This window comes from Lissotriton helveticus, chromosome 10, assembly GCF_964261635.1.
Source record: "Lissotriton helveticus chromosome 10, aLisHel1.1, whole genome shotgun sequence".
NCBI classification, from domain to species: domain Eukaryota; kingdom Metazoa; phylum Chordata; class Amphibia; order Caudata; family Salamandridae; genus Lissotriton; species Lissotriton helveticus.
This window is the reverse complement of record NC_136071.1, coordinates 301,451,549-301,475,553: the sequence shown is the minus strand read 5'-3', so window position 1 is coordinate 301,475,553 and position 24,005 is coordinate 301,451,549. Positions and strand designations below refer to the sequence as shown.

General features: G+C 43.0%; 1 protein-coding gene across 3 annotated transcripts in view; it reads left to right on the top strand.

Annotated features, from left to right (window-relative positions):
• Positions 1 to 24,005, top strand: part of KIF9 (kinesin family member 9) — a 691,235-nt gene that overhangs the window by 97,205 nt on the left and 570,025 nt on the right. For all 3 annotated transcript variants that reach the window (XM_078664229.1, XM_078664228.1, XM_078664230.1), the window contains 3 exons: positions 3,190 to 3,355; positions 8,455 to 8,561; positions 9,129 to 9,356. In XM_078664229.1, the coding sequence (XP_078520355.1) occupies positions 3,190 to 3,355; positions 8,455 to 8,561; positions 9,129 to 9,356 (501 nt within the window). The remainder of the gene's footprint in view (positions 1 to 3,189; positions 3,356 to 8,454; positions 8,562 to 9,128; positions 9,357 to 24,005) is intronic.

Below are 24,005 nucleotides of genomic sequence, written 5' to 3'. Positions count from 1 at the left end.
AGGAAGGTGGAGATAGTATATAGGCCATTCGTGGGCACAGATCAGCACAGATCTAGAGTAGGGTGCTAGGATGAGAAGTGGCTTTATTGGACCGGAGCCAACTGGGCCTAGCTGAGCAGACTCATTAGCACCAGAGGATGCGTCAAGGTCACTTTTCGTTACTATGTTTTTTCACTTCCCTTTGATGTGCAGCTCAAGCAAAATGTGAGTAACTGTTGTGGGCGCCAGCCCGGAGCTTGCCGTGGACTTATACCCGTTGTAACTGTCGCAGTAAGGAGCTTGAGCCCTGATGTTACCTTTTTTCAAATATGCTTGTACAATGCTGTTGGAAACTGTAAAAACAAAAAAATACTTTTTTTTTAAATAAAAAGTTCTGTTAGGGTTTAAATATAGAAGAGAAGATTAGCATATTCTTAGGGACATGTGGCCTACACCAATGGACCATGAGGCTAGTAGCTTTTTAGTGGGAAGTGGTGATGAATGTACGGAACTACTCTGCAACCAACTAAGGTAACAGAATTCAACAAGCATTTGCAATGCAATAGGTCTCACATTTGCAAGAGTTTAAGCTGTTGGCATTGTAAATGATAATGCCTTTTATTTATCTGTTTTGATAATGAACACATAAATAAAAGGCATTGTCATTTACAATGCCAATAGCTCAAACTCTTGTAAATGCAAGACCTATTTTACTTCAAAGTAGCTGCCGCCAATATCTCAGGCTGCTTGGAAAGTGAAAGCATGCATGACGCGCTGAATGTCGTAGGAAAGCATGTCGGGCCTGCAGTAGGAGAAACTCATTAAAGAAATTATTGCTTACAGACTAAATAAGACATACCATGTAACAACAGAAGTAAAAGGGCCAGTCGCCATGGGAGGTTACAAATGCAGACAAAGCAGTACTAAGGAGTGACTAACATGCCTATTAATGAATCAGAAGCCAGCATTTACAAGGTACAATAACACAAGAGAGTGAAAAATGTGGGCGGAGGATGGGCAGAGCTTCAAGTCCATACTCGAATACAGCATGCCTTGCAGAGCAGCTCATGTTCTGCCCACACTCAACCTTAAAAGGCCTTAGAAGCCCACCTGTAGAGCATTTCTAAGGTAAGAACAAAGAGCCAGAATTGCCATCATATTGTTTCTAGAATGGCAATAGCACATTCCATGACTAAATCTTGAATTCAAAGAGGATGGGTGGCTTTCCATATCTTAGGTCTTCCGTTCATGGTGCCTCATATTTAGTGGACCAGCAGGGCTGAGAAGCCTTGTCTCTGTAGATTTCACAATCACGCAAACTTCTAAATCCTTTCTTTGAGAAGGAAGCCCCTTTGGGTGCCACATTAAACATCCGGTGAGAGTTGAGTTTAGAACTTTCATCCATCAAAGCAGTATAAAGCAAATGAACAGCACTCTTGAAGACAATTCCAGCTTTGCTCTGCGTGAGTAATTCAGTTGTTTGATGGGAAAACAAACATATGTCCGATGCAGATGCGTATCTCAGATTACTTACTTATGTCAATGCTAGCATATTATTGGTGTACATGTAGATCATCAATTGGAGGGCATCAATAACTAGTTAGATCAGCATTAATCATATCGCCTACCTTTGACCTCGGTCAGTGGATGTTCACGGATACTGCAATGCCACATTACAGCTTATTAACATTTTGCTTTGGTACTACCCTTAAAAAAGTTGTTTAAACATAATTTATGCAAGTTAGTTATTCCTCATTAATGGGGTTAAACTGTAAAAATGGGCGATAATAATGCACCTTCTGATTGAGACAATGCAATTACCGATTCTGGGCATTACCCATAATGTAGCCCCATCCTCTTATGGAGAACCTGAGCTAAACATTGTATTGCATCCCAACTGTTTCACTATTATTATTCATTGGCATATGTGAATGCATTGTTGGATGTAGTGTTTATTGGGAAGTGGAGTTTGTCGATTTAAAATAGATGTCTATCAAAATTGTCAGATTGCTTGTCATCTCTCAGGTAGACACTTGATGGCTCCAATACTTTCCAGGGACATGCAGTAATAGTGAATGAGTGAGCGACAAAGAAGGCGGGCCCAAAGGGATTTATTGCTAGGGTTGTCCAATCAGAGGCTTTGACTTAGAATTCAACTACTGTTTGAATAATTCTTATTGACAATGTAATTTTGACTGGCGTGCAAGAACAGAGAACTCTGTTTGTGCATCTATTTAAATTCCAAAGTTGGTTTTATACATGAAATTAAAGCAGGGTTTCTAAAGCGCAACTCTTACCCGGAGGTATCTAGGCACTGAACATGGCTGAAAGACAGACTTTGTTTAAGAAGTATAGAGAAAGTGGACTAATTAGTGAATAGCCAGGTTTTTTAATTATTCCTGAATTCCAATAAATTTGTTTTATTTTTGATTTCTGTGGGGAGCGAGTTCCATAGCCTTGCTATGCCAGTTACAAAGCTCTTCTGGTCCCAGTTGACTTGTTTAAAGTCAGTAACTATGAGGTGTCCACTGGTGGAGGAACAAAGAGATCATGTTGGAATGTATAGTTGAAAGTGTTGTATTAGATAAGCTGAGCCAAGGCCTTGTAAGGATTTGAAGGCTAAGCAGAGAGCATTGAACTGGATGCGCTTTCTAACAGTAAGCCAGTGTAGCTGGACCAGGGCTTGAGATGCAGATTTATGCCTGGGGATGCCCAGCATTAATCGTGCAGCCGCGACAGCTTTTGCAGCTTATTCAGAAAACGTTTTTTAATGTTGGTGAAAAGCGCATTGCAGTAATCCAATTTGGAGGAAATGAGAGCAGTTACTACAGTTTTTTTGCAAGGTCATTGAAAATAGGGCTGACATTTTCTAAGAATTTTCAAAATGTGGAAGCAGGAAGATGTGATATGATTTATCTGACCTTCAAAGGATAGTTTAAGGTCAAAGATTAATCCCAAGTTTTTTACTTTGCTACTTGGAGTAGGGGGGTGTTCCGAGTTCTTGAGGCCACCAGTTAGGGGACCTGAAAGAAGGGCTGTACAGCTTAGTCTATTTTGCAGATATTTGTTTGATGGAAGAATAGGTGAATGACTGGGGAGGAATAACGGGACTTCTCCGTGTTCTCCTGACTGCAGTGCCTTGACTGTTATGTTTTAATGTCTGTGTTATTTATTTCAAAAATACTACTTTTCTTTTTTCATGTGCCTTAGACCATTGACATCCACCTTAAGAAAGACCATAAGAATGATGTTGTTAATAACAAGCGTCAAGATTGGTCATTCAAACTGGATGGCTTCCTCCATAATGCATCCCAGGAAGATGTCTACGAAGCTGTGGCCAAGAGCATTGTGTCAAAAGCTTTGGATGGCTACAATGGTAAAGTTAATATCTCCTATCGATAACAAGTTTTGTATTGTATCGAACTGGAAAACACCCAACGTGCTGCATGTAAATGTGTTCATAAGGGTGATAAAGTGTGGACTGCTTTAAAGCACTTGTGCTTGTAAGCAGTGCTTGACGTTGGAATAGCAGTGCCAAGTACCTCAAGCCATATTTTTATTATTGGGTCTTTGAAAATATTTTTGCCACATCTGAAGAGTGCAGCATTGCACAGATCCCGCCATCAGGCATTTCTTGAAGCACTCGTAAGACTACTATAAGGGTTCATGCTATAAGGGTTCATGCAGACATACTGATCATCTGAATTGCTGACCGATGAAACTCAAGATTGGTTCAGAAATTAACATAGAACTCTCCCCTGATCCAAGTGCTCTCCATTCATTAAACATTTTTACATGGGATTTCACAGCACATGCTGCCAAGAATAAAACATTTGTGGATCTTTGACCAGCCTTTGCCACGGATATCTGGAACACCTTTCCTAGATGAGCTCCATAAATAGAGTGGATCTACTTTTCTGTGTTTATGAGCTTATTGTGTCAAACATTCTTTGGGTTCGCAAAGGGGCCAATTCTCAGAAATGGCCCATTTTCGAATGCAATTTTTTTTTCCACATGTAACAAATCCTATTTGCGATTCGGTAACCTATTACCGAACGCAAATTGGGTTTGCGATTCGGTATTTGGAAGGGGCATGTTTAGGGCATTCCCTTCCAAATACCTAATCGTAACGGTATGTATGAATGTTTTGTGACCGTGAATGCGGTCGCGAAACATTTGCAATTTACCACCAACTTCGAGTTGGTGGTAACTTATTCTCAAATGGCAAGGGGTCCCCAAGGAACCCCTTCCTCTTTGTGAATGTATGCAAAAACGTTTTTTAAGAGCAGGCAGTGGTACCACGGAATGATAATCTTTTAATTTTTCATTTTGTAAAGCATTCCATTTTCCTTTAAGGAAAACGGTATGCTTTACAAAAAAAAAGATTGCTTCATTTAAAAGCAATCACGGACATGGTGGACCTTCCCTGTGATTTTAGCGATTCCTAGGGGTTCGCAAATTGTTATGTTATGTTATATGAATTTATTACGCGCTCAGCTACTCATGATTGTCCCAGCACGGAACTATAGGGAATGGCAGAGGGATTCACATGAACAGATGAGTCTTCAGTTTTTTCTTGAATACACTTAGGTCCTGGATGGTACACAGGACCAAAGGAAGGGCATTCCAGGCAGCTGCAGCTTTGACTAAAAAGAAGCTACCCCCTATCCTCTGACACTTAAAACGAGGGACCTGGGCCAGGAATAGGGATGAGGAGCGCAGAGAACGGGTAGGAACATTAAAAGAAACGCACTTCTGCCGATAGAGAGGGCCATGCCTGTGTAGCACACGGTGGGCCATGACCAATGTCTTAAATTTCACCCTAGCAACCAAGGGCAGCCAATGGTACAGTTGCAGCTGGAGATGAACACTGTCCCTGGATGTCAGACCTGATAATAGTCTGGCTGCGGTATTCTGTACCACCTGAAGCCTCTTCAGCCGGTAGCCAGGAATACCAGCGAAATGGGCATTTGCACAATCCAGCCGGGACAAGATCAGCGCACAAGTAATCGTTTGCCTTGCTGCCGGAGGCAGAAGGGGAAAAAACATGTAAAGGATTTCAATAAAGCGAAACAGCCACCGGCCAGCTTCTTGATGTGTTCCACAAAAGAGAGGTCTTCGTCGAACCAGACCCAAAGATTTTTTGCTGGCTGCCCAGTGGAGGTAGGACATGGGAACTCAGGGGGCCAGAGCTGTTCTCTGAAGTTAGCAGGGAATGAACCAAAAAGTAAAATATCTGATTTCCCCTCATTGCATTTGAGCTGTGCCTCTGCCATCTACTTAAAAATAGATGACAGGCAATGTTGGGCCCAGAGCACCGAACCTCCCCCCTTAGCCCAGGTGAAAAGCAGCTGGGTGTCATCCGCATAGGCCAACACCTTAGCCTCCATCGCCTCTGCTAAATATAACAGGGGAGTCATATAGATGTTAAATAAGAGGGGACTAAAGGAAGAGCCCTGCGGGACACCCGCTATCTCTGACTGAGAAGATGAAGAACAAGGAGGAAACCATACCTGCTCTGACTGCCCCCTCAAAAAAGAGCGGGGCCAGCCCCACACAGCACCCGATAACCCAATCCTGGCCAGTCGTGACATGAGCAGAGAGTGTGGGACTGTATCGAACGCGACTGAGAGGTCAAACAGAATAAGCGATACCCTTCCGCCTGCGTCAGAACAGTCCCATATGGCCTCTGCCACCTCGACCAGTACGGTTTCCGTGCTGTGTGACTGCCGGAACCCAGATTGTGCTAGGTGAAGCAGCCCCTCCTTTTCCACATAATCGGTAAGCTGTTTATTAACCGTCTTCTCACAAACCTTTGCCAGAGCAGGGAGAAGGCAAATGGGCTGATAGTTCCCTGGGCAGCGAGGGTCATGTGACTGCTTTTTCAAAAGAGGCAGGATTTTTGCCTTCTTCCAAGCCTCGGGGACCACCGCTGTCTGGAGGGAGAGATTGATAATGGCATTCACTTCCTTGTTAACAACCTCAGCTGATGATGCCAATGTCCTCACAGGGCAAGGGTCTGCCGGTGAGCCTGATTTTAAACTTTTCAGCAGTTTCAAACAATCCAAAGCATTCACAGTCTTGAATTTAGACAGTAAGTGTCCCCCATCAGCCACTGGACACTCCGGGCGGTCTCCAAGTGGATACTACAAGGTGTAAAGGTAGATTGAATGGCCAAGATTTTATCTCTAAAAAAAACAGAGAGCATATTACACCAGGAGGGCGAAGATGGCATCACACTTGCTTGGACCGTAGGGGACATAAAACTCTGGACAATCACACATATTTCTCTGGAGTTATTATTGGCAGCTTCAATACAGGATGAATAGAATTGCCTTTTAGCCAGCTTAATTGTGGCATAGTATATCTTTTGCTTATCCCTAAGCTTGCTCTTAGCAGCTGAACAATAGCCACTCCTCCTCCATGCCCGTTCCAGAGTTTTACGGTCATGCTTCAGATCTTTGAGAGACGAGTTGAACTAAGGCTTAGATGGCGAATCTCTAGCCCGTCTAGAAGAGCGAGGCAGAGCTACCGTAGCAACAGTAGTAAAGATCCAGCTAGAGAACCCTGCGACCTGGTCCTCGAGCTCTCCAACCAACCTGGGTCTGGAACCAGCCAGGGCCGACTTGAACTCTACGGGATCAATCCTGCCCTAAACTGAATTATAACTCGGGAGAGCCGGAGGCTCCGCCTTGGACACCTCCCAGGAAAAATAGGTTATAAAGTGATCCGACCAGGTAACTGGGCAGGGTTAATCTACCTGTATTGGAAAATTAGTACAGATAGGATCAAGAACATGCCCAGCTTGATGAGTGGGAAGGCTAACCTGCTGCTCAAGTAGAGCCAATTGTAATCCATCAAGCAGGTCTTGTGTCTCCTTATTACTGGTCTGGTCCAAATGTATGTTCAGGTCTTCTAGGACCATATAGTGGGCAAATCTGATCGCTTTAGTAGTGACTGCATCCTCCCAGGCCTGGAGAAACGGACCCACTGGGCCCGGGAGCCTGTAAATCAATGAGCCACCCAAAGTAAAATGTGCTAAAAGCCGAATGCTGAAGTCAATGGCTTTGCAGCCGCCCCAAGGAGTGGCCTATTCCATCCTGAGAACCCACTTCTCCCTATAAACAATTGCGACTCCGCCCCCCTGCCCCATCAGACGATCAGCTTGGGAGATTTTGTAGCCCGACGGTACTGCCAGAGTGACAATCGGGTCGGCAGAGTGGTCAAGCCAGGTTTCAGTCAAAAACAGTGTGTCCAAAACATGGTCCTCTAAAAGCTCAAAAACAGCATGATGTTTCTTAAGCGAGCGCACATTAATCAAAGCGGCCAGGATTGAGAGGGCCTGTGACCATATCTCGGGAAGTATGCCGGGCTCAGCTGAGGTACCCAAATTCGGTGATAGCCTAAGCCCACAAGCATAACAAACATGTTTAGGCGCCCCAGCTAAATTCCAGCGACCAGCATGACAGTGATAAATAGGGTCTAAGGCCCGTAAGGCAGCCGCCGTATATCTCCTACCAGACCGTGAAGGCTCCCGGGCAGCATGGCTAGCGCTGGCCGCTTCCAGGAAGCTGATGGGCTCAGACGGGCTTGCCATTGGCGCGCCACTGGCGCGCCCGCTGCGTGACCGTACCACGCGCATTAAAATAGTGCTGGGTGCGAGAGGAACTAAACCGCCAACTCTCCAAGACGGTGGTTCCTCGTGGCACCAGGGGGAAAGTCAGGAAGAATGCTTGGCAGGTAAGCTCGAGTGCAAATGAGCAAACTTCAATTTTATATTGCAAGTATGTGGCCAACAAGTAAAAAATACACCTTTAATGTTTTAAAATATCAGAGACTCAAAACAGCGTCATGAGGCAAGTGCAGAACACATCTACCCACTATAGCCGTGACCTACTTTATTAATATTAATGAGTTAGGTCGATTTGCGACCCCTTAGGAATCGCTAAATGAAACTCTTGGAATTTCATACCTTTGTAATAGCGATTACCTAATTGCGTTTCCCTGAAATTCGGAATTAGGTAATCGTTATTATAAATGTTGATACATGAGGCACTACATTCTTTATCAATACCTCTAGCTATTTAGATAAGTAACAGATCGAATTCTAAATATTTAGAATTCGATCTGTTACTTTTTCCTGTAGCTAAAGTACAATAAGTAATGTGACCTCCATTTTAGTGGTGATACCCTGCATATGAAAATTCAGATTGAGGTCTGTACCTGCGCTGACTTTGTCTAACCACAGACAATTGCAGTATGCTACCAGCCTGTAACCCTCAAAGACACCATCTTTGGACATTCCTTGTGATTCCTACTCACAAGTATCCAAACATCAGTGACTCTTCATCTTCTACGTAGGACTTTTGAGAAGATAGGCTTACTGTGAGGACTAGTTATAGTTCCGTATTGTTATAATATGAAGCTAAACATTTGCCTGTTCCTTGAATAAAGATGTTATTTATGTATTTCTAGGTACTATAATGTGTTATGGACAAACAGGAGCTGGAAAAACATTCACTATGACTGGTGCAACAGAGCACTACAAGCATCGCGGAATCATCCCTCGCACAATACAGCAGGTACTACAGGATTTGGTTAGAAAGAAGGACAACTGTTTTCTTCTTTTTCAGAGGCTATGTCAGTATAATGAACTGATGCAATGACTTTTATAACTTCCAGTGCAACCACATGTAGATTCCGAAGTCCAAATACACCAAAGAAAGGAACAGTCCATAAGTCCTTAGAACAATGCCATATCATGTGTTATGCAAAATGTGTAATGCACCCTCATGTCTTTAGGCTGCCTTAAAATTGTATTTCTAAATATGATTAAAATGTCGCTAATCAGGTACTGACATGAATTATCACTGGACCTCTGTGAAGTACATCATCTGAAAGTCCGCAATCCTAATTGTTGTGCAAGTTTAGCTGGTGGGCCATTCATGCCACCAGATTTGGCTTAAAAACTCTTTTGCCATGTGATGTTTCTAAAACTGGCAAATGCATGTTTATGATTGTTAATTCAGAATGCTAAATGTAACTATTTTTTGGGCTTATCAATCCCACCGTATGTTTTAATAATGCTTGTCTATTGAATGTATCCAACAGAAAATTGTGACCATATATTCTTCTGATCTACTGTGCAGGTGTTTCGAGAGATTGAGAACCGCCCAGAGCAAGTAGTCACTGTGCGAATTTCCTACTTGGAAATCTACAATGAAAACCTGTTTGACCTTCTTTCCACCATGCCAGACGTAGTCATAAACCAGGACACACAACTAGCCATTGCGGATGACTCGCGTGGTGTTTTCGTGAAGGGTTTGTCCACCCATCTGACACGCCACGAGGAAGAGGCACTTAATCTTCTGTTTGAGGTAAGGATAATTGGGTTCCTCATTATTCTTTGTGATGTATTTTCTCTTTAAATGTTTGTTTCGATTTCTCTTTGCAAGCTGTTTACCACTTAAACAACAATTCTGTGCCAATTGATTAGATAATTCAGAGTCATTTGCTGAAGTTCCCAAAAGGATATCTCTTAGTCTCTGGACGCAATGATTTCAAAGAGCCAGCATCTCATACCTTTGCATTTTGCGATACTCATTCCTAGGTGGTGTTCTCAATTTTGTATTGTTCTTCTTTGAGGATGTGTTTTATTATTTTCAGGTTTTTTCTGTAATTTATCCTATTAAATTTTCAATCTTATCAACAAGGTTTTAGAACAATTGGTAAATGTTAATTTTTTATATGTGTATGTGGTATGTGGTAAACTAGCAATAAGACAAGCATTGTAATTGTACATGCATTTGCATTTATATAGCGCTTACTACCCATGACGAGCAGGCGAATCGCTTTTTATTAGAGCAGCACGCTACTCCGGATCCCATTACGGATTAGTGGTGAATTAGTATAGTGAAATATGAAAGTAATTTCAGTGGTGGATATGTTAGTCAGTTATTTGGATTGAGAAGGATAGTGGAGGGATAGAAGAGGGAACATGTTTTGATTTATATAGTGCTTCCTACCCCTGATGTGGTTTTGAAGTGCTTTTTCGGCGAGTAGCACGCTACTCCGAAAACCATAAAGGATTAGTGGTGAATTAGTATAGTGAAATATGAAAGTAAATTGAGTGGTGGGTAGCCATATATGATGCAGAGCATTGTGGTGTAGTAAAATCTATAAAGTAATGGCACATGAAAATGTTGATTGCTACTATCTTGTCCCTTGGGGAACCCAATATTGGCCTTGCATATCTAGCTTTGCGTTGGCTAAATTAACTATGATGCTTTGGACTGTGATCTGGCTAGGCAAAGATCTAGTATCACATAAGGATATCGTCATTGATCTTTTAGTAACCTGACAGCTAACACTTTACTTTTTATCTTGAGCCAAACCCATCTGTATGTAGGTGCCGGAGCTTAAATGACTAACTGAAATGACCCATCAAGCTATTGGTCTGGTTGCATCTGCTTACTGGAATAGTGTGTCAGACACCAAGATGCATAGAGAGGATATTACCCTACTGCCAAATCAATATCTGCCTTATGAAATGTCAAGGAGACCCAACTAACAGTAGTTGAGCTGCCTCAAGCCAAAATATTGTATTCCAGATTAAGAATTTCAAATATGCCACTTGGAAATTGAGCATCTAATGGGCAAAACATATCTCTGTCAATTGTATACATTTCCTCAGTCACAAGAGTCACCAGAGAACGTCTAAACCGACTGCGCATTCTAACCACTTCTTAAAACAACGTATCTAAGCCGTTGCTTCATGACTTTCATATAATTGACAAGCATTGTTCCTTCTCTGTAAACTGGACTTACCTGTGTTGATTTTTACAGTACTGTGTATAGGAAAAGAATTATCTTGAAATGCGTGCGTAACTATGTGCGCGTACGTGAGAGGTCTACCTCAGTTATACCAGCATGTAATGATATCCTTTATTTTGTGTTTGCTTTTGAATTAATCTGTCAGCTTATGGCGTTAGATCACATATATATATATATATATTCTATTTAATTTTCAATTTGTTGAAGTTTATAATTAAACATTAAATATGGCACTTTTAAGCTGATGCTATGCTATTCCAGAGTATATTTTTATAGATGGTGTACTTCTATGCCAACACAAGGAGATGATGGATGGAGTGCTGAAACTTTTCAAACACTCACCCCCAGTCACAGATCTGGGTTGAATACATCATCGTTCTTTATCTCACTTTGCCACCCCAGTTCAAACACAGCTACATGCAAATCAGTCTTGACCCTGTGCCTCATGGGAACAGTCCAGCCCGAACTGCCAAGCCATATCTTCCCTGGACCGGAAACAAGCACCCTGGGACCTGTTTCGGGGTAAAACCCCTCATTAGTCAGACTAGCTTGAATCCTGTGGCAAAATGAGCAAGAGACCCACATCTGGGAATACTCTGCCAACTTAGGGTGAACAAAGCAAACAGAAGGAGATGATGGACGGAGTGCTGATACTTTTCAAACACTCACCCCTAGTCACAGATCTGGGTTGAATCCATCATCGTTCTTTAGCTCACTTCACCACCCCACTTCAGACACAGCTATATGCAAATCAGTCTTGACCCTGTGCCTCATGGGAACAGCCCACCCAAACTGCCAAGCCATATCTTCCCTGGACTGGAAACAAGCATCCTGGGACCGGTTTTGGGGTAACACCCCTCATCAGCCAGGCTAGCTTGAAAAACGGAAAGCAGCCCCTGTCAGACTGATTCTAAAAAAAAAAAAACACACAGCTGATCCATGAGAGATGGCAAATTACAGACCCACATCACTGCTCCCCTTTCTTGGAAAAGTCATGGAAACCTTAGTCAATCAACAACTCATATCTTTTCTAGAAACCCACTCTCTGTTGGATCCCTCCCAGTCAGGCTTCCGGCCATCCTATAGGACGGAAACAGCATTAATGGAGGCTCTAGCCTCAATCAGACTTGCCCTTGACTGGGGGAACTTAGCTATGCTGGTTCTTCTAGACCTGTCCGTATCAGTCAACACCATGGGCCCGATGTAGGTAAATTAGATTTACCGATTCATAAATACCGAATTTTACCGATTCGGTATTCATGAATCGGTAAATCTAATGTAGGTAACTTTTCGGTAAAAAATACCTACTCGGTAGGATTCGGTATTTACCGAATCTGTAATTACCGAATCTGTATTTGTCATTGATTCCTATGGGCCTTGAAGCCCATAGGATTCAATGGCAAATACCGATTCGGTAATTACAGAATCGGTAAAATTACCGAATTGCCAAGGGGGACAGGGTGTCACTTTGACACCCTGTTGCACCCCTGTTTGTGGCTTGTGTGCCATGTGACACACATACATGCCCTTAGGGCATGTATGTGTGCCACATGGCACATGTGTACATGCACAGATGTGCATGTACGCTGGTATTCGTTATTTACCATGCAATAGTATTACATGGTAAATAACGAATCGGTAAGGGCCTGTGGCACTGTTTTCAGTGCCACCTACATATTGTTTTTTACAGATTCTGTAAATATACCGATTCTGTAAATTTAAGGCCCCTACATCTCCATTTGCAAATACCGGTCGGTAACGGCCGAAATCGGCCGTTACCGACCGGTATTTGCCGACCTACATCGGGCCCCATCTCTCATGCAATCCCAACCAAAGGACTAGGGGAGATTGGTGTTGGGGGCAAAGCACTAGGATGAATGAAAAACATTCTAACTGATCAAATTCATTCGTACAGCTTGATCTTTTCAGTTCTAGAACTATGGCCTTAGACAAGGGGTTACCACAAGGATTATCCTTGAGTCCCATCTTTTTTTAATATATATGTGGCCCTCCTTGCCAAAGTGATAAGATTTTGTGGTTTTGATGTCATTTGATATGCAGATGGCACACCACTTGTCATCACTATGGGGCCTAACGCAGAGTCCACCAAACTAAGATTCAAGGATTGTATGACTAAGATTGCCTCCTAGATGTAAGCTAACTACCTTCAACTGGACCCTGGTAAGACGGAGATTCTTCTTTTTGAGAAAGCTCATGCTTTTTGGTCTATCGACTGCTGGCCTGTGCTACTGGGGTGAATTCCTATCTCAAAAAGAGTAGTTAAAAATCTTGTCGACCTAATTGTTGAGAACCTGTCTATGAATGAACATGTGGACTCAATGTCTGGTACAAGGAGTCCTCAATGGCTAAGTGACAAAGGGGCACATTGACTTGGAGTGCAGATTTTTTTAATTGTTCATCTCCTATTGATCCTCATCTGACAGGACAGCAAATGTCAGGACCACAGATGCAATAGCTCACATTTTCTTGAACTTAAAATAGTGGCCTACCAGAGTATAACGTTTTCCACATCAATTTACAAAGAGATTAAGCCTAATTCACAATGTTAAATCTACAGCTGAAATGTCCATACATGTAGATTTTTGCCATATATCTTATGTATAGGCACAAATCCCTGCCTAATTGTAATTCCGCGAATCTTGGTGCAGATTTACCCCATATAGTAAGAATACATGTCCCCACACGCTTAAATTACAAAATACTTTATAGGTGTTTTTTTACAGTACATCCACCAAATGTATTGCATTCTATTGTACGCATTATTTATTAGAACTGCAATGTGGGGGTGGAATGCTTCCAAGAAACCCTTGTGAGTTGCAGAGTTCATGTTCTTACCATGCCTGTGTTGTTGCGGACTGGACCTTCTGCGTTATGCAGATAATAATTGTTCCACCTCCCTTGGTGATTGTTATGGACCTGTGGGGATGGGATGTGGAAGAAGAAATTAGCTATACTCATCATTGGCAGGCAGTCATAGAAAAACTACATGCACCAGCTGGCTCATGGCCATCCTAATGGGTTGCCCTACTGGGAATTCTGGATGATGTTGGTGGCTCCAGGAGGGAGAGAGATCTGGTGGGAATTCAACTGTGATTGCGAAAAGAGACATTGGCAGATACTGGAACTCCCCGGAATTCCCTATAATCGCTGAATGGTCTGCAGGAATGGATTGGTCTGCAAAGCAGGAGGAGCCCATATTAAAGCTCAGGGTGCCCAAAAATCATGGCAACATCGGGGGGGGGGGATAAGTATAAAATAAATATATTTTTTAATATATATATATATATATATATATATATATTTTTCACGAACAGAATAAGTACAGGATAAGTATAAAATAAATATATTTTTTAATATATATATATATATATATATATATTTATATTACCTACTGGCGATAGCCAGTAGGTATATATAGTTAGGATTGTTTTCCATAGGGAAATCGCAACATTCTATTGGGAATAACTTTGGCGCCGGTTGAGGAATCTTCCTGAAATGTTCCTTAACTTTGCCTTGCGGCGCTCCGGTCCTTCCCTGAAAGTTTGGGGGGGATTCGTCAAGCGGGCGCCGAGATAAAACGGGGGTCGCAAAACGTGTTTTCCCCATGTTAATTTCCATAGGGCGGTTGGACTCACTTTTAGCCGGAACGGCTGAATGGTTTTCCACCAAACTTGGCAAAATTGTAGGGACTGGTAGCCCGATGTGCCTTTGCTATGTCTCAAGATATGTGCTCCAGTGGTTTTTACGAAAATTAACTTTGAAAAAATATATATTGGGCTACATTGGGCTATATATATGTTAGAGCCCAAATGTAGCCCAATGTAGCCCAATGTAGCCCAATGTAGCCCAAAGATGGCCACCAGAGACAAAAAAAACAAATGTAGCCCAAATATCAGCCAGATGTAGCCCAACTATAGCCCAATGACAGAATGTCCCAGAGTGTTCTAAAGAACAACTAGAGCGCTAACAGTCTTACTTATGACAAAAGCATGGCACACCTGAAGTCATCTTGATTGGAATAAAGTGTTAACACTTAAAACATTTAATTTGCAAAGGAACAAAATGAGGGGGTTCATTTTGCCATAGAAATTATGATTAGTGCTGAAGAAAGAAAAATTAGGGCACATTTTGAGTGACTTCTCAAATCCTCTTATATTTAATTAAAAAAATTCTGATATGCAGTCTCCCAAGATGGCCACCAGAGACAAAAGAGCCTGTGCTTAAAAACTCTGTTAGCAAAGCAGGCATTTGAGATTTAAAAAACGTTTTAATATATAAAAACGTTATCCGCTAATAGAATTAGCATTTAAAAAACCTTGCGAATTCAATGAAAAAAACATAGGTTTCAGGCCTTATATAGTTAGGAATTAGCATTTAAAAAACCTTGCGAATTCACTGAAAAAACCATAGGTTTCAGGCCTTATATAGTTAGGAATTAGCATTTAAAAAACCTTTGAAATTCACTGAAAAAACCATAGGTTTCAGGCCTTATATAGTTAGGAATTAGCATTTAAAAAACCTTGCAAATTCACTGAAAAAACCATAGGTTTCAGGCCTTATATAGTTAGGAATTAGCATTTAAAAAACCTTTGAAATTCACTGAAAAAACCATAGGTTTCAGGAGTTATATAGTTAGGAATTAGCTTTTAAAAAACCTTTGAAATTCACTCAAAAAACTATAAGTTTTAGTGGTGTTATAGTTAGCTGGACATTTTACTCATACAAAACCATTGAAATTGCTCCTATATAGTTAGTTGTACTAACTATATTTCGCGCACCCGCAATCCACTGCTGATGATGTCACATATTAGATCATTCATGACATGGTCATTGACATCACTGATGACATCTCAAATGACATCACTGATGACATCACTGATGACATCATACACGTGACAATCACATACACCTTTTCATACACTATTACAATTTTTCATCACTCTTTGTAAAATACAGAGTATCATATTTAAATCCATTGTCACAGCAATACAAGTATCTAAAAATCCACTCAGTGATTCATAGATGTATACACACATCTAATCACTTACCTATGGATTCACTCATACATGCTGTCAATGAACAATAGAACACTATCAAAAATACTTATACATCTATATCGACATTAAACAACAGCACGCATCCTATTCACATATGAAGTCATCCTACTCACTTATGCAAACAATGGATCATACTTACATATTTACTTAGCAAAACACTTATACAAACACCACTTCTTCTATTCATTTAGATAGTAAGTCATACCTAGTGAATTATAAAATCATTATTACAAGTATACAGTTATCCATACAGTCACTCACACAATCATTGTGTCTTATGTATACTTATTTATATACAACAACTGACACATACACTGCCTTTTATTTTTGTAGTTTGTTGGACCTGTACCATTGAGAAATATATTTGCTCATCACCACACCCATAAAGATATTCACTCACCCAAACAACTGTTAGAACATGTAGTTTTAACTTCATATATCTACTGAATCAACTATTCACACATCTTTGGATAGTCACCCCCCCCCCCACCGAACCACACACACTTTCACACTCCCATACAAATACTCAGTTAACTAATCCATACCTAATATAGACTTTCACATAGCTAGTAACCAACTGTAGAATCAGTTTACACAACAACTGACAAAGTGATACAGATATTCACACAGTTTAGTCACTATTCACTATATTTAGTGAGACATTATAAATTGGTCAAGTAAACAGTCAATTACACTGCTACTAAATCCTCCATCCAAATATTTATTTATATATATCCACTTATTCTTCAATGCAAATTGCTATATATATAATGCATATTTAAATAACGAAGCAAACCATATTAACTGGATGATGTCATCAGTGATGTCATCAGTGATGTCATTTGAGATGTCATCAGTGATGTCACTGACCATGTCATGAATGATCTAATATGTGACATCATCAGCAGTGGATTGCGGGTGCGCGAAATATAGTTAGTACAACTAACTATATAGGAGCAATTTCAATGGTTTTGTATGAGTAAAATGTCCAGCTAACTATAACACCACTAAAACTTATAGTTTTTTGAGTGAATTTCAAAGGTTTTTTAAAAGCAAATTCCTAACTATATAACTCCTGAAACCTATGGTTTTTTCAGTGAATATATATATATATATATATATATATATATATATATATATTCAATCAAGCAGGTAGCACCAAAAAGTGAGAGGCCGCAGGAAGTATTTCTTAGTTCAATCGATTTATTTGGTCGGCGACCCGCCAGCAGGCACTTCGTCAGGATAGGGCATCACATAATCAGCCAGACGCGTTTCAGGATTCTTTCCTTTCTTCAGTGGCTTCAGTGAAGGAGTGAAAAAGTCACGATGCTCGTGCACAGTTTATAGTTATGACTCCCCGCCCCGATGGGCGTGGCTGCACTGCTGCCTTATGGAGTTTGTAGTGCATTGCTTGTATTCCCCCAGTGGGAGTGCTTTTCCTCCTCAATCTTTAAACAATAAATGCCCAAGTGGGTTGATGCATTTTCCGTGGCGTTATGGCTGCCTTGCTCTGTGGCGTCGATCAGAACTTCATGCAGGTTACAGCCTGAATCTGCTTCCTCGCATTTCTTCCTTCCGAATGTCTAGCTCCGACTCGAGCCAGACCGGACCTGCTTAAAAGCAGTGAGCCGCCCACAACGGCTGTGCAAAGCCGTGTAATATTCAATCAAGCAGGTAGCACCAAAAAGTGAGAGGCCACAGGAAGTATTTCTTAGTTCAATTGATTTATTTGGTCCGCGACCCGCCAGCAGTCACTTCGTCAGGATAGGGCATCACATAATCAGCCAGACGCGTTTCAGGATTCTTTCCTTTCTTCAGTGGCTTCAGTGAAGGAGTGAAAAAGTCACGATGCTCGTGCACAGTTTATAGTTATGACTCCCCGCCCCGATGGGCGTGGCTGCACTGCTGCCTTATGGAGTTTGTAGTGCATTGCTTGTATTCCCCCAGTGGGAGTGCTTTTCCTCCTCAATCTTTAAACAATAAATGCCCAAGTGGGTTGATGCATTTTCCGTGGCGTTATGGCTGCCTTGCTTTGTGGCCGTCGATCAGAACTTCATGCAGGTTACAGCCTGAATCTGCTTCCTCGCATTTCTTCCTTCCGAATGTCTAGCTCCGAGTCGAGCCAGACCGGACCTGCTTAAAAGCAGTGAGTCTCCCACAACGGCTGTGCAAAGCCGTGTAATATTCAATCAAGCAGGTAGCACCAAAAAGTGAGAGGCCACAGGAAGTATTTCTTAGTTCAATCGATTTATTTGGTCGGCGACCCGCCAGCAGTCACTTCATCAGGATAGGGCATCACATAATCAGCCAGACGCGTTTCAGGATTCTTTCCTTTCTTCAGTGGCTTCAGTGAAGGAGTGAAAAAGTCACGATGCTCGTGCACAGTTTATAGTTATGACTCCCCGCCCCGATGGGCGTGGCTGCACTGCTGCCTTATGTAGTTTGTAGTGCATTGCTTGTATTCCCCCAGTGGGAGTGCTTTTCCTCCTCAATCTTTAAACAATAAATGCCCAAGTGGGTTGATGCATTTTCCGTGGCGTTATGGCTGACTTGCTTTGTGGCCGTCGATCAGAACTTCATGCAGGTTACAGCCTGAATCTGCTTCCTCGCATTTCTTCCTTCCGAATGTCTAGCTCCGACTCGAGCCAGACCGGACCTGCTTAAAAGCAGTGAGCCTCCCACAACGGCTGTGCAAAGCCGTGTAGTATTCAATCAAGCAGGTAGCACCAAAAAGTGAGAGGCCACAGGAAGTATTTCTTAGTTCAATCGATTTATTTGGTCGGCGACCCGCCAGCAGTCACTTCGTCAGGATAGGGCATCACATAATCAGCCAGACGCTTTTCAGGATTCTTTCCTTTCTTCAGTGGCTTCAGTGAAGGAGTGAAAAAGTCACGATGCTCGTGCACAGTTTATAGTTATGACTCCCCGCCCCGATGGGCGTGGCTGCACTGCTGCCTTATGGAGTTTGTAGTGCATTACTTGTATTCCCCCAGTGGGAGTGCTTTTCCTCCTCAATCTTTAAACAATAAATGCCCAAGTGGGTTGATGCATTTTCCGTGGCGTTATGGCTGCCTTGCTTTGTGGCCGTCAATCAGAACTTCATGCAGGTTACAGCCTGAATCTGCTTCCTCGCATTTCTTCCTTCCGAATGTCTAGCTCCGACTCGAGCCAGACCGGACCTGCTTAAAAGCAGTGAGCCTCCCACAACGGCTGTGCAAAGCTGTGTAATATTCAATCAAGCAGGTAGCACCAAAAAGTGAGAGGCCACAGGAAGTATTTCTTAGTTCAATCGATTTATTTGGTCGGCGACCCGCCAGCAGTCACTTCGTCAGGATAGGGCATCACATAATCAGCCAGACGCGTTTCAGGATTCTTTCCTTTCTTCAGTGGCCTCAGTGAAGGAGTGAAAAAGTCACGATGCTCGTGCACAGTTTATAGTTATGACTCCCCGCCCCGATGGGCGTGGCTGCACTGCTGCCTTATGGAGTTTGTAGTGCATTGCTTGTATTCCCCCAGTGGGAGTGCTTTTCCTCCTCAATCTTTTAACAATAAATGCCCAAGTGGGTTGATGCATTTTCCGTGGCGTTATGGCTGCCTTGCTTTGTGGCCGTCGATCAGAACTTCATGCAGGTTACAGCCTGAATCTGCTTCCTCGCATTTCTTCCTTCCGAATGTCTAGCTCCGACTCGAGCCAGACCGGACCTGCTTAAAAGCAGTGAGCCTCCCACAACGGCTGTGCAAAGCCGTGTAATATTCAATCAAGCAGGTAGCACCAAAAAGTGAGAGGCCACAGGAAGTATTTCTTAGTTCAATCGATTTATTTGGTCGGCGACCCGCCAGCAGTCACTTCGTCAGGATAGGGCATCACATAATCAGCCAGACGCGTTTCAGGATTCTTTCCTTTCTTCAGTGGCTTCAGTGAAGGAGTGAAAAAGTCACGATGCTCGTGCACAGTTTATAGTTATGACTCCCCGCCCCGATGGGCGTGGCTGCACTGCTGCCTTATGGAGTTTGTAGTGCATTGCTTGTATTCCCCCAGTGGGAGTGCTTTTCCTCCTCAATCTTTAAACAATAAATGCCCAAGTGGGTTGATGCATTTTCCGTGGCGTTATCGCTGGCTTGCTTTGTGGCCGTCGATCAGAACTTCATGCAGGTTACAGCCTGAATCTGCTTCCTCGCATTTCTTCCTTCCGAATGTCTAGCTCCGACTCGAGCCAGACCAGACCTGCTTAAAAGCAGTGAGCCTCCCACAACGGCTGTGCAAAGCGGTGTAATATTCAATCAAGCAGGTAGCACCAAAAAGTGAGAGGCCACAGGAAGTATTTCTTAGTTCAATCGATTTATTTGGTCGGCGACCCGCCAGCAGTCACTTCGTCAGGATAGGGCATCACATAATCAGCCAGACGCGTTTCAGGATTCTTTCCTTTCTTCAGTGGCTTCAGTGAAGGAGTGAAAAAGTCACGATGCTCGTGCACAGTTTATAGTTATGACTCCCCGCCCCGATGGGCGTGGCTGCACTGCTGCCTTAAGGAGTTTGTAGTGCATTGCTTGTATTCCCCCAGTGGGAGTGCTTTTCCTCCTCAATCTTTAAACAATAAATGCCCAAGTGGGTTGATGCATTTTCCGTGGCGTTATGGCTGCCTTGCTTTGTGGCCGTCGATCAGAACTTCATGCAGGTTACAGCCTGAATCTGCTTCCTCGCATTTCTTCCTTCCGAATGTCTAGCTCCGACTCGAGCCAGACCGGACCTGCTTAAAAGCAGTGAGCCTCCCACAACGGCTGTGCAAAGCCGTGTAATATTCAATCAAGCAGGTAGCACCAAAAAGTGAGAGGCCACAGGAAGTATTTCTTAGTTCAATCGATTTATTTGGTCTGCGACCCGCCAGCAGTCACTTCGTCAGGATAGGGCATCACATAATCAGCCAGACGCGTTTCAGGATTCTTTCCTTTCTTCAGTGGCTTCAGTGAAGGAGTGAAAAAGTCACGATGCTCGTGCACAGTTTATAGTTATGACTCCCCGCCCCGATGGGCGTGGCTGCACTGCTGCCTTATGGAGTTTGTAGTGCATTGCTTGTATTCCCCCAGTGGGAGTGCTTTTCCTCCTCAATCTTTAAACAATAAATGCCCAAGTGGGTTGATGCATTTTCCGTGGCGTTATGGCTGGCTTGCTTTGTGGCCGTCGATCAGAACTTCATGCAGGTTACAGCCTGAATCTGCTTCCTCGCATTTCTTCCTTCCGAATGTCTAGCTCCGACTCGAGCCAGACCAGACCTGCTTAAAAGCAGTGAGCCTCCCACAACGGCTGTGCAAAGCCGTGTAATATTCAATCAAGCAGGTAGCACCAAAAAGTGAGAGGCCACAGGAAGTATTTCTTAGTTCAATCGATTTATTTGGTCGGCGACCCACCAGCAGTCACTTCGTCAGGATAGGGCATCACATAATCAGCCAGACGCGTTTCAGGATTCTTTCCTTTCTTCAGTGGCTTCAGTGAAGGAGTGAAAAAGTCACGATGCTCGTGCACAGTTTATAGTTATGACTCCCCGCCCCGATGGGCGTGGCTGCACTGCTGCCTTAAGGAGTTTGTAGTGCATTGCTTGTATTCCCCCAGTGGGAGTGCTTTTCCTCCTCAATCTTTAAACAATAAATGCCCAAGTGGGTTGATGCATTTTCCGTGGCGTTATGGCTGCCTTGCTTTGTGGCCGTCGATCAGAACTTCATGCAGGTTACAGCCTGAATCTGCTTCCTCGCATTTCTTCCTTCCGAATGTCTAGCTCCGACTCGAGCCAGACCGGACCTGCTTAAAAGCAGTGAGCCTCCCACAACGGCTGTGCAAAGCCGTGTAATATTCAATCAAGCAGGTAGCACCAAAAAGTGAGAGGCCACAGGAAGTATTTCTTAGTTCAATCGATTTATTTGGTCTGCGACCCGCCAGCAGTCACTTCGTCAGGATAGGGCATCACATAATCAGCCAGACGCGTTTCAGGATTCTTTCCTTTCTTCAGTGGCTTCAGTGAAGGAGTGAAAAAGTCACGATGCTCGTGCACAGTTTATAGTTATGACTCCCCGCCCCGATGGGCGTGGCTGCACTGCTGCCTTATGGAGTTTGTAGTGCATTGCTTGTATTCCCCCAGTGGGAGTGCTTTTCCTCCTCAATCTTTAAACAATAAATGCCCAAGTGGGTTGATGCATTTTCCGTGGCGTTATGGCTGCCTTGCTTTGTGGGCGTCGATCAGAACTTCATGCAGGTTACAGCCTGAATCTGCTTCCTCGCATTTCTTCCTTCCGAATATCTAGCTCAGACTCGAGCCAGACCGGACCTGCTTAAAAGCAGTGAGCCTCCCACAACGGCTGTGCAAAGCAGTGTAATATTCAATCAAGCAGGTAGCACCAAAAAGTGAGAGGCCACAGGAAGTATTTCTTAGTTCAATCGATTTATTTGGTCGGCGACCCGCCAGCAGTCACTTCGTCAGGATAGGGCATCACATAATCAGCCAGACGCGTTTCAGGATTCTTTCCTTTCTTCAGTGGCTTCAGTGAAGGAGTGAAAAAGTCACGATGCTCGTGCACAGTTTATAGTTATGACTCCCCGCCCCGATGGGCGTGGCTGCACTGCTGCCTTATGGAGTTTGTAGTGCATTGCTTGTATTCCCCCAGTGGGAGTGCTTTTCCTCCTCAATCTTTAAACAATAAATGCCCAAGTGGGTTGATGCATTTTCCGTGGCGTTATGGCTGCCTTGCTTTGTGGCCGTCGATCAGAACTTCATGCAGGTTACAGCCTGAATCTGCTTCCTCGCATTTCTTCCTTCCGAATGTCTAGCTCCTGTGATGTATTTATTATGGGTACTGTATCGATCCCCCTGTTTCTGACCCTAGTCTGGTTAATAATTAACTAACACCCATTCAACTGCACAGAAATCTGTTATCTGATTAGCCACACAACGGCACAGAAGCCCGTTATCTGATTAGGTCATAGCGCATGCCATCATTAGTCAAGCACTATTCCTCCAGCCCCCTAATAGGCATACGGTGTTCTCAAAACAAATCAAACCTACCACACACTGGGAAATCCCCACAGCCATTGTTTTGATTTAGCCGAGAACTTCAGTAAAGAATGTGCGAACGATCAAGTTCGTATGACATCCTTATTGACGTATTTATGTCCATCCTTACGTCAATCCCGGCACCTTTCAGGTATAAATAATACCGACATTGCCTTAAGCAAACACACGAGGTGGTGACAAGATTGGAGCAGCGAGACTTGCCGAGGAGCCCAGCTGACAGAGAAGCCCACAGACGCTGCCCCTCCTTTCTGACGCGCTGAGAGAGAGACGCTGCCTTTTCTCCTGCCGAGAAATCCAACTCCGGCGCTTCCAAGCAGCCCTCGCAGGCAGCTGGAATATCAAGACCTGAGATAGAGATACCAGCCCTCCAGCCTTCTAAATCCCAGGTACTGAACTGAATCATCCTTTGTAGAGAATTCTTGAAGCAGACCCTTGGCAAAACAAACTTAACTTAAACTGCTACTTATCTACTCCCGCCACGTATTAGGCTTAGGTCAGGTACATTGGGGTAGGCGTAGTTAGAAGCACCAGTTGAGTACGATTAGTCAATGTATATATGTATATATCTATTTTATCCATTTTAAGTATCATATGGCTAAGAAACCATATCAATGCTTTTACAGTATTATTTTATAATTCTGTTATTACTGTATGCACTTTACTTAACTCTAAGTATTGCAATAATAGCGATTCATTTCTCTTGTATGAGAAAAGAGACTGATCAATAAATAACATCTTTTTATTGAACACGCCCGTCTCTTCCTTTTCTCTACAATCTGGTGAAACTAAGAATGCACTGAACTGACTGAGTAAAATAAGTTGTCTTTTGTTTTCACACGACTCTAGAGATACACTCTTGATTAGGGGAGAGCAAAGTTGTCATGTTCTATGGTTGTCAGAAACTAAATCCCTTCTTGTCTATCCAGGGAAGTTAAACTCCTCCTTGTCTATTCGAGAAAGTTTCTAGTGAACTCTGAGCTAGCTGGCAAACACTAAACTTTAAGTCTAATATCGACAGTAGAAGACCTAGTTAACCTCTGTCCTACGTATATAC